The following is a 12146-nucleotide window of genomic DNA, read 5'->3' as shown; positions in this document are numbered from 1 at the left end:
TGGGTCATCCACATAGAATTTGAAGCCACCTAGGATAAATGCAGGGCTTAGAGTACAGAGAAAGATTGTGAGCCCCGTGCCAAAGTTTTTGATGAGTGAAGAAAAGTAAGTAAGAGATTGGTAAATGAAAGCTACAAGGATGGGAACATAATAGTACAGCTGACTAGTTTAGGCCTTGTCTTGGTCCTGTCCGGGCTGCTATAACAAAATACCATAGACTGGGTGGCTTATTAGCAAAAGAAATCTTTCTCACAGTTCTACAGACTGAAAGTTCAAGATTATGGTGCCAGCAAATTCAGTATCTGGTGAGAGCCCACTTCTTCAATGACAGCCATCTCCTTATGGCAACCTCACTTAGCAGAGGGGGCAAGGGAGCACTCTCCAAAAGGCCGCACTTTCTAATATTATCACCATGGGGGTTAGGATTTCAACATATGAATTCTGAGGAAACACAAACAGACTATAGTAGGCCTCAAATGAGCAGGGATTTTCAAGAAGTTGGGAGCATAATAGTTTTTCCTAATCCAATGTCTTCCTACCTGAAGTCTGAGACCAATCTCTCCATACCAGTTAAAAGTGATATAATTTTGATATATGTCAAACTACTATATGCTGAGAAAAGAAGGAAAGAGGTACCCTCTTCTCAAGAAAATCAACTAACAGGCCCAAATAGTCAATACATTGAAGAGAAAGTACCTGTCAACTAAGGGGAGAGATGGGGAGTAAACACTTTTACAAGAAGCTCAAATTTTGTATTTTGTAACTGTCGATGATTTCAGTTTCCACTATGGGCTAGGAACTGTGCCAAATTTTAGGGATTAAAACACTAAACAAGACAGATACCGGCTCTGCCCTTAGAGATTACAGTGGGAGAAACAATGGAGAATCAATGCTACTGTAAGTGCTATAATCACAGATGTAAACATCCCCAAAAATGGACTCAAAGCCAGTTTCTATTTACGTTGGTTATAGTATGATCTCAGGAATTCAACACTTAAACCTATATACACTCCTACATTGTATTTTCAGCCTAGTATCAAATCTTAGGCACTGTGTATCATCCTACATTTTTTCATAAATATCTGTATGTATCTGTCTCCCAGCTTAAAACAGGAACCAAGTCTTATGTTTACTCACATATTTGCATTTATGGACTAGCACAGACTCTGATACACAGTAGGCACTCAGTAAATACTGATTGAGAATAACTAAAGGATTGAATGAATGACAAATAAATGACCTTTCTGTCTCTGTCATTCTATCAGATGAACTATGACTTACTTAGTAACTTCAAGACTACAGCCTAAAGAGGGATTCATATTCTTCCCCAATTTAATCTTTCATGGCTCCTACTCAGACAGGAAGCTCTTCTCCTTGGATTAGAGGGGCTAAATTATCAGCAGAATTAGCACCTACAAAAAAAGTTAAGTTATACCTGTACAAACATATTCTCTTAAGTTTGTGGCTTACGCACAATAGTTGGATGATGCCGTATGGTCATCTACTTAAGAATAAGTAATATAGAGGGGCACCTGGGTGACTCAATTGGTTAAGCCTCTGACTTTTGGCTCAGGTCATGATCTCGCGGTTCATGGGTTCGAGCCCTGTGTCAGACTCTGTGCTGACATCTCAGAGCCTGGAGCCTGCTTCAGATCCTGTGTCTCCCTCTCTGCTCCTCCCCTGTTTGCACTCTGACTTTCTCTCTCTCAAAATAAATAAACATTAAACAAAAGAAATATTTAAAGAATAAGTAAGTAATATAGAAATTGAATACTCATTTTACTAAGTAGGACTCTTTTTTTTTAATTTATTTATTTTGACAGAGACAGAGACAGCAAGTGGGGGAGGGGCATGGAGAGGGGGAGGGAGAGAGAGAAAGAGAGAAAGAGAGAAGAGAGAGAGAGAGAGAGAGAGAGAGAGAGAATCTCAAGCAGGCTCCACACTGTCAGCCCAGAGCCTGATGTGGGGCTTGAACTCACGAACCTGAGAGATCATGACCTGAGCCAAAACCACGAGTTGGATACTTAACCTACTGAGCCACCCAGGCACCCCCTTTTACTAAGTAGGACTCTAAAGTGAGATCTCAAGAGCGTATCTTTAATTTTTTGAAGACAAAGTCCAGACGGAGAATACAGATTTGCCAAGGACTTAAAGGTTTAGATTCAACAGTTATTTTACAAGAAAAAAAATTCAGAAGTCATTGAAAAGTTAACTTTATATGAATAGTGGGCAATAGGGAATATAACCTTAAATCATGGCCATAAAACCTGGGACTTTTCACCTTGTAATAGCAAGTCAGATAAGATACAACATCTACACTGGATTTTCTAAGGTAGCTTTAAGGTCACATGTGCTGGTGCATCATTTATCATTGTGAATTATCAGTGCATTTCTCTTTAAGAGTCCTAACTTTGATTCAAAAAAACCATCTGCATAGATACAGAGCATTACTGAATCTCATTTACATTACAACCAAAAAGTTAAAAAACAAAATTATCACCACAGGAAACATCCTATACTATACGTCCTAAAAAATTCTCATAATTATGTTTTTACTTATCTAAATCTGCCAAAAGACTACGAGCTACATAAAGGCAACTCTTTATCTCCCATCCCCAAGATATTTTTTTAAAAATCAAATAAATGGGTGAATTATTATTTTTTTAAGTTTATTTATTTATTTTGAGACAGAGAGAGAGTAAGTAGCAGAGGGGGAGAGAGAGAGGAGAGAGAATCCCAAGCAGGCTCTGCACTGTCAGCACAGACAGAGCCCGACGTGGGGCTCAAACCCACGAAGTATGAGATCATGACCTGAGCCGAAATGAAGAGTCAGACTCTTAACCGACTGAGCCACCCAGTCGCTCCAATAAATGGATGAATTATAATACTAAAGTAAAAACTTAAGCTATACATCCATATCAATTTATGCAATTCAAGCTATCTCTCCTTATCAGGGAAAACAATTTATTATTTGCATTATAGTAATAAACCTCAGTATTAGTAAGAAAAAGGTTTATCTGTTAATATCAATGACTCTTTTAGAAGTTATAAGAAGAAGAAGGGGTTATAAGACCTATAAAAAGAGTAAAAAAAGCATTAAAATTTTCTAGCAATTTTTAAGTTGCTAAAAATACTAGCTGAATTTATAAGCACAAATGTTTTTTTACCTTTAAACCTAAATGATTAAAAAGGAGTTAAAAAGACTTATTCTCTAAGCCTAGTTTCTCAAGGTTTTGCTGTATTTTATTTGCTCTACAACTAGCTTTTTTAAGTTTTGAGGAATATCTCATGAGTTCTTATAATTCAAATTTAAGTGAAAAATCCTAGCTTTTCTGTCAATGCTACCTGATTTATACATTTTAATCATGTAGCCATAACCTTTTTAGTTTGAAGAGTTTGTTTTGTGTTTTTTTAGCTTATTCTCATACAATAAACCTTCTATTTTCTTACACCTATTAGCTGCCTCTGATCTTAACTTCCCCTGGTTCGACTACACACAAAACATCATAACTACACACAGTATGCTAAGGGTTTTACATTAATAGTAGAATGCTCTGTGTTTTATTTCCACTCCTCTGATGACTAACATTTAAATGATCCCTTTACCTGCAGTAGAACATGAGAATATCTTCAACAATCAATACAGTGATTCATTAATGTTTCCTAGGTCAAAATTCATAGGTTATCATTCTTAAAAGTACAGGTAAAAAATTTCCCTAAATACAGTACCTTATATGTGCTCACATTGAGGCTCATTTACCACTTCTCCACCCACATAATTTTCTCCACATAATTTTCTGAGAACATTCTATAATTTATTCCCAAGTGTTGGTACTTCTAAATGTACATTCTTTCTTTAATAAATATATTGGAATCATTAGATTATAAAACTGGAAAAGACCACAGCCTCATTATCAAATCCTCTCTTCTCAACTTTACAGTATAGGTTGGAGACATTAAAACAAACACTTGTTCAAAGTGAAGTAATAGAAAGTATTAGAAAACAATCTAGATTTTTCTTATTCTAAGTTCATGTCCTTACCACTAAGTTATATCTCAATGTTATAATATTTATTTGAAAGCACTCCAGGGGAACAAAACTGGTATTTACTTAGTAAAATATATGTTGCTACTGTATTTTACATGTTCTTTCCACTGTTCTACATGGTTCTACCAAACTCAATAGCTTACAGGATGTACACTTTAACTGTAAAAGTAATATTTTATCTGATTTTAAATTATTTTGTTTCTTTTAAAGTTACACTGTTTTCATCAGTGCTTTAGGTTTTACTCTTTTCAAAACAAAAAAGCTACACTTTTAGTAGCTGTAGTTCTGAATTTCTAGGAATTATGTTAGATGTTTTAGTTCTTTTTTTTTTTTTTAATGTTTATTCATTTTGAGAGAGAGAGAGAGAGAGAGGGAGGGAGGGAGGGAGGGAGGGAGGGAGGTGGGGAGAGAGAGAGAGAGAGAGAGAGAGAGAGAGAGAGAGAGAGAGAGAGAGAGAACCTCAAACAGGCTCTATGCCCAGCATGAAGCCCTGCAAAGTGGGGCTTGATCCCATGACTCTGAGATCATGACCTGAGCTGAAATCAAGAGTCAGATGCCCAACCAACTGAGCCACCCCAGGCATCCCTCAGGTGTTTTAGTTCTATAATTTCTAAACAGCTGGCCTTTTTTAAGGGAGCAAAATGAGGATGTTATGTGGAACAGATCCTCTAACCATCCAAGGTCATTTCCCCACCATGACTGGGAGAATTAAATTAGACAATCCATGTATAGAACAACCAATCAGGTATCACTTTTCTTAGAAATACCATAGGCACCCTGAATTCAATATGCCCCTGAATTCAATACTCCCCAAATCTGCTCCTGGCCTTTTATTCACTTCCTGACTCTATTACTGGCATCACAACCCATCCAAACAAGCGAAAAACTTGGGCATTATTTCCAATTCCTCTTCTTCTTCATTCCCCAAGTACAGTTTGCTCATTTTCATTTTCCAAACTTCTCAAATTTCAGAGCTTTTCCTGCATCCCTACCTCTACCGCCTTGATTCAGACCCTCAAAGTCCCTCCCTTGCATGCAAGAGTCTTCTAATTGATCTTCCTGCCTTTACTCCACTTGTTCCATAAAGTGACTCATCTTCACACTACCAACCAAAGTAATCTTGGTAAAACCCAAATCTGATCATGTCTCTCCCTTATTCTGAAGTCCACCACAGCTCCCTAATATCTATGGGATAAAATTCAAAATCGGAATTTCCATTACATGGCTCTGTCCATTTCTTCAGTCTCATCTTTCATTATATAGTTTCCCCTCTTTCCTACAACCAATTCTATCCTCTCAGTTAGTCACAATGGACAACTTACTTTCCTTTTCCTGTATATCCCATTTTGTTTCATTCCTCTGCATCTTTGTTCACTCTGTGTTCCTTCTACTCAGAGCACACTTCCTCCTGTTGAACACTTACCATTTTCGATGCTCAACTCAGAGCTCACCTCCTCCTTGAAGTCCTTTAGAACCTCACCCTCCCAACACCAGTGGAAATGACCGTATTTTCTACTGGTTTCCCCACTGAGTTTTTACATAAGTACTTATAACAGCTTTCACCCCATCAATGTGTTGACAAATATGTCTCTAATTTCTGGAATGTAGGCACTATGGAGCAGGTATAGTGTCATATTCAATCTTTACTCCCATAGATTTGCATAGAGTCCATCACATATTAGGAACTCAACTATGTGGAATGAATGAATGGACCAACAAAGAAAAGAACTATATAGGATACTCTTGAAGGAAGTTTTAAAATTAAAATACTCAAAATAATGTGGTACTGACCAGGGTATATTTACTTCCATAAATTCCACATTTTTCTACTTAACATACTTTTCTTTATTCAAAACTTAAGATTTATTCCCCTAAAAAAATCTGATCATATATCTGTACTAACATTATTATCACCTAGGTATACAGACAATCTTGTAAATTATACTAATTGTTTTATTTTATTAATTTAATGGAATACCAAAATGATTTATGGTCAACTCCTGACTCTCTGAAGAATTTTAATAAGTATCATGGCTTACCTAGGATCTTTTCATGGACTGCTTCTGCCACTCAACTGTGGCTTACTTTTCTAAGCTGGCTTTCAGGTCTTTAATTATCCTGTTGCTGGCAATGAAAAGCAACATTCTGTGTAGATCCTAAGTGGAGGTCACTGACCAGGAGAATGGGAAAAATGGTTTCTAAACATGAGATAATTTTATACATTAGATAATCTGTACAAAGTGAATCACAAAATCATGTATCTGGATCAGATAACAATGTATTTATTATTTAGACAGTGTTGCTGTTTGTTGGGACCTTTTGTTTTCTTTTTCAAAAATTTTTAACTCAAAGAAAACCATTCCCAAATACTTCTGCCAATCTAGTAAATTGGCGCAAATACCTGTTACTGGTTTTCCCTTAAAAATACCTGATAACTAAAAACTTTAAAGACATGAGTATGATATGAGATCACTAAATTTCTCCTAATCAACATTTAAATCTACAAAACTTACAATAAAAATATGTTCACTGAGAGTCAGTATTGAAAACTAAAACAAATTAATTCTAGTAGAACCCAATATGGAAATGAACTTTGTAGTGAACTTTATACATGACACACAAATCACTAAGCTACAGTAATGTTCACTAAGTTTATAAAGGCTTATTCAGGGGAAATGCTTTAGAAATAAGTTCCTTCTTAGGATGAGAAAAGATCAGTCCAGCATTCTGTTTATCAACACACACTTGTTGAGTATCTACCAGTTACCAAGATGATGGAAAGATGGGTTAGCGTTTTTATTACATGTAAAGACAGCTATGTTTTAAATTTGTGCTGTCCACTACACCAAACATTAATAGCCACATGTAAGTTAAAAATTCAGTTCCTCAGTCGCCCTGGTCACATTTCAAGTGCTCAAGAGCCACATACAGCTAGTGGCTACCACATTACACAACACAGAAACATGTCCATCACAGCAGAAAGTCTGATTGGATGGTGTTCCTCTCAACAGTGGTAAAATGCAAATTTCTAAATACTTTTCAAAATGGCGATACAAGTTCAAATAGTAAGTTTTTGATTGGCTTTTGGTCAGGAAGGGAAAGTATATATTCACAAATGAGAAAAAATAATTAAATACAAATAGTAATAGTAATGAAGGGTTTAAGTATATAAATCAATTTATATGGCTTAATTTGAAATTATACCATATTAAATCTAAAGATTTTCAAAGTAACTTAATCTTTTGTCCTCATTTTACAGATGAGGAAACTGAATTTAGAGAACAGTACCAGAAACAATAACTCTAAGAATTAAATGTATACAAATAAAGTCACTACTGAAAACAACCAAAATTTCCTGTAACTGACAATAAACTGAAATAAAATAAAGTCTGAGCTATTCTGTGTGTTTGAGAATTAGCTTTTCCATTGGATATGCATAGGCTGTTCACACAGTGGTTAGGATTTCGGGTTTGGGGTTAGGCTGCCTAGGTTCAAATGTTGCTCCTTGGCTTCCTCGCTGTACAACCTTAGGCAAGTCATTTAGTCTCTCTGAGCCTCTATTTCCTCATATATAAAATGGAAAAATAACTAAACTACTTCACAGGCTTGGAAAGATTAAGTGAAATTATGCATGCAAAGTACACAGAGAACCAAGCTCATAGTAAGCCCTCCAAAAATGCTAGTTGTTATGAAACTTGCATTTTGGTTGAACCTAGTCTACTGGAGACTTTCTTTGATTAATTTCTATTCACCTTAAAGTTCCTAAGACAGATACTTGGGAAAACATTCAAAGATCATTATGTAAACACTAGGTTACAAGGTGGCTCTACCACTTGCAGTCACAGGAGAATCTGCCTCCAAGTCTCTATCAACACTTCACCCATTGGTCTCAACACCTTTGCCATAAGAGTGTAATACAAAGCCCCACAGGCAACCTGTGGGGTCTAATGGGTCTTAAAAAAGGAAATAAACGAAAAGAACTTTCCCATGATAAAACAGTGGCATCTGCTTTTTATGTTGGCAACTGTGGGTAAAGTAAGAGTGGGAGACTGGATAAGTAGAACCATTTTGAATGACAAGAGTTTAAAGCTTCTCAGAAAATTATATACTCATGTTTCTAAAATTTATGCTTCTGTGTATTAGCAGAAGTTTAAATAACTACATTCGAATTCTGAAACACATATTTTTGAGAGTATTTTTTTTAAAATACACAGGTATGTAATGGTAAAAGATGTTCTTTCAATAAGTTTTCAAGATATCTTAATACAATTTCTTAGTTCATGGCAATAGAACAACAGGTACCCAACTTAATGTTATCTCCAGAAAGTGTGGAAATGAGAATGGCATCTCCAAGTCCTACCCTGGAAAATGTTTTATTCCAAGAGTAGAGAGATTTCTTTCCTTTTTTTTTTTTTTTAAGTTTATTCATTTTTGAGAGACAGAGACAGAGTGCCAGTGGGGGAGGGGCAGAGAGAGAGGGAGACACAGAGTCTGAAGCAGGCTCCAGGCTCTGAGCTGTCAGCACAGGGCCTGACGCGGGGCTGGAACCCACAAACTGTGAGACCTGAGCCCAAGTCGGACGCTTAACCAACTGAGCCACCCAGGTGCCCTCCTGGAATAGAGATTTCAATAGAATACAACAGAAGCACCAAATGGTCAAAGCTTCATTCCTCTGGAATCTTTTTATAATGAAACTCCAGAATCATCTCTATGAGGCATGGTCCTGATCAAACCCCAAATAATAATCAACGTTATACATTTTAATCATCATTTCAAATCAAACATTTTCCTGTTGGTCATTTTCAGAGTTCTAATCTTACTTCCCATAATGTTAGCAGTTATCCTAATTTACTTTTCAGTTAACTTCAGTAAGTACATTTTCTTTCTCACACTACACTGTAAATTTCTTGAGGTTTTACCTACCGAGTCTCCAAACAGAACTAATATACTTGATAGGCATTTTCAAAATGTATGTATTAATTGATTATTTAGTGATGCAGAATGGAATCAGAGCACCAGATTCTATTCCTTACTCTGCTATCAGTAATAATATGATCTCACCTTCAGCTTCTTCAGAGGTCAGGCTCTTTGACTTTGAAATGGAATGATTATACAGGCTGATCTCTAAGATCGCTTATATTTCTGAAAGTTTATGCTCTTACTACCAGCTAAAGTTTAAATAACTACATTCAAATTTTGAAAGGTATATATTGTCAAGAATAATTTTAAAAAATAAACAGAAGAGGGGCACCTGGGTGGCTCAATCGGTTAAGCCTCCAACTTCAACTAAGGTCATGATCTCATGGTTAGTGAGTTAGAGCCCCACATCAGGCTCTGCGTTGTGTGGAACCTGCCTAGGATTCTCTCTCTCTCTCTCTCTCTCTCTCACTCTCGCTCTTTGCCCCTACCCCACTTGCACGTGCACGCTCTCTCTCTCTCTCTCTCTCTCTCTCAAAATAAATAAACGTAAAAAAATTAAAAAAATAAAAGTAAACAGAAGTTAGGTCTGTAATGGTAAAAGCTGTTCTTTCATTAAGTTTTAAGAGATATCAATAAACTTTATTAACTATAGAACAGCAGCAACACACATCTGATAACATTGCTCCAAATGAAATTACAAAGTGATCAACACGTGACATTTCAATAATTGTCCCGATGAGACATCATTTGCTATTTTCTTTTATCACTTTACAACATTTATGCAAACTACTATAATGACCTTCAGTTGCCATAAATAAACTTGCATAAAAAGCTGGCTAACATACTTACTAAATAGACTGTCACTAATAGTTAAAGCTCAGGAAAGAATTTATTCGTAGGAATAATTTAAATACATATTTAAAGTTTATTCTGTTTTCTGTAAATATTCTGAGATTATCCCATAGTTATGAGGTTCAAATTAGTACTGTCTAAGGGAGAATTAGTTTGGTAACTTAATAATGGAAATATACAGATCAGAGAAGAGTCTACTATCATTCTTTTTACAATGTAAAAACATAAACATTGTACAGGCCAGTATTTGCTAATGAAAATCACTGATATGATTCAATTATCAAGCATACTTTTTTGTAACACAATTAGTACATTTTACCTTAAAAGGCAAAATGATAACTCATCAGACACAAAAAATTCTTTACACTTTTCACATTCCTATACTTTCTGTACAGTTACTACATTTTTGCAGTTGAAAAAGAAAAGATAACAAAGTTCTACCTCTATATTGGCTTTTAAAAATTTCCCTATCACATACTAAAGTATGGTCATTGATAATTTGTATGATAGTATCTCAAACTTTTCTGGGGCTCCTGAAAATTAAAACCTTACTGGTGAAACATAAACCATATAATCTGATCTCATTATTCACATTAAACAAAACGAATGACTAAATCTTTCCAAATTGATTCTGCTTTGTTGATATAGAAAAAAAAAAAAAAAAGCTATTTCCTTCATGCCAAATTACAAAATTAACCTAAAACAGGTTACAAACATAGAAACATTAAAAGACACTATTTACACAAACAGAAATAAATGATCTGGCATTCCCTCAAGTGCTGAGATGTCATTTACTCCTTGTGATAAAACAAATACCATTTGTTATCTGATCATTCTGAATTATAAAATCTGAGAGGAACCGGACAAAGACACACCAGTTTTTCTTTCACAGCTATCCTGATTTTATTTATTTATTTATTTGTTTAACTATAAAGAAATTCAATTTGCATGACTTTTTATTATTTGGTGTAAAATGTAGGGTGCCTGCACTTTCAGCTTTCAGAAGAAATTCACCATATTCTGTAAGCACTTTAAGTGAGTGACCTTTAAGTTTACAGACACCATAGGAGAGTCTTGAATGTCTCAAGAAAAGGCAAACCTGCCTTGCTTTTTTCAAGGAGAAAGTTGCACTTTAGTCTTGTTATATCTTCCATTCCTAATCTGAAGAGACGGAAGGGTCTCTAAAACACAAACGCTTGCTCAGAATTAACCTTACCTGCGGAAAGCCAGACTAGTAGCCCCTTACCTCGTGATAGGTTGGGCTGGCCCCAAGTGATGGAGGGAAAAGAGCCAACTCTGCCCACAGCACTACCTGTGGCTCCCAAAGAGGTGGTCGTGGGTAGGGGAAGCAAGGGCTTGGATGGTTCTATGGACTTCTTATCCGGACCATATTTGGGGAATTGTTCTAGCGAGTGCGTCCCCCTCGCTCTATAGAGAAAGGGAATTTCGGGGACCACTCTTCTCCCTCGATCTCTCCATCCGGCCCTCCGTGCTGGGCCCTCACGCCGGAGCTGGGGCGGGGGGGAGGGGGGGATGGAGGAGGAAGGCAGCTGGTCCCCAGGGCCCCCTCGAGCAGCTCCCGGCGGCCGCTGCGAGGCCTGGACCATGCCCGCGGCCTCGGGGCTCCGACCCGGAGGGGCGATCGGTGCCCCGCGCCGGCCCGCCCGGTAGGTACCCAGACCCGGCCCTTGACTCACCGCTCTCCACCTCGCTGCCTTTCTTGGCGGTCGCTGCGTTCCCCATGACTGGGGCGATGGAAAGAAGGGGTCAGGGAGGGGAGGGGGGCCGGGGCCGTCCCCGCCGCTCCACAGGCTCAGGCAAGTCCCGCTTCTGCACCGGTCAAAGCGGTGGGTGCTCCTGGCGCTGGCGCCCCGAGTCCGGACGAGCAGCCTGGGCCAGTTCGGAGGGCAGGGCTTCAGCGAACTCCCCAGCCCCAGGGGCTACAGCTGTAGCTGCGGCGGCGGCAGCGGGCGGACACTCCCCTTTCCCCCGCCCCGCCCCCCTCGCTCGCCCCCCTCGCCGGCCGCGGTCTTTCTCCGCGGGCGGGCGCGCGCGCCGGAAGTGACGTGTCGCCCTGGACGAGGGCGGTGGGGTGAGGGGGCCTGACTCGGGGGCGGCGGTGCAGGCTAACCCAGACAGGCGACTCTGCGGCCCGCTGAACTGCGTGTTGTGGCCCGGGATTGGGTCGGATGCTCATCCCAGAGATACGGGAGGCGGCGTGGGAACCGTTAGCTTCGAGGAACCCGTCGTCTCGCAGCCCTGGAGCGGGGCCTCGGGAGGCCGCAAGGGGGCTCGGGTTGCTTTCTTTGTGCCCCGCAATCCCGCG

General features: G+C 38.6%; 1 protein-coding gene across 1 annotated transcript in view; it reads right to left on the bottom strand.

Annotated features, from left to right (window-relative positions):
* Positions 1-11789, bottom strand: part of PRKACB (protein kinase cAMP-activated catalytic subunit beta) — a 126360-nt gene extending 114571 nt beyond the window's left edge. Inside the window, exon 1 of the mRNA XM_042952403.1 lies at positions 11518-11789. Coding sequence (XP_042808337.1) covers positions 11518-11563 — 46 coding nt within the window. The 5' untranslated portion in view covers positions 11564-11789. The remainder of the gene's footprint in view (positions 1-11517) is intronic.
* Between the last annotated feature and the right edge of the window lie 357 nt (positions 11790-12146).

This window comes from Panthera leo, chromosome C1, assembly GCF_018350215.1.
Source record: "Panthera leo isolate Ple1 chromosome C1, P.leo_Ple1_pat1.1, whole genome shotgun sequence".
In the NCBI taxonomy this organism is placed as follows: domain Eukaryota; kingdom Metazoa; phylum Chordata; class Mammalia; order Carnivora; family Felidae; genus Panthera; species Panthera leo.
This window is presented reverse-complemented; position numbering and strand designations above follow the sequence as displayed.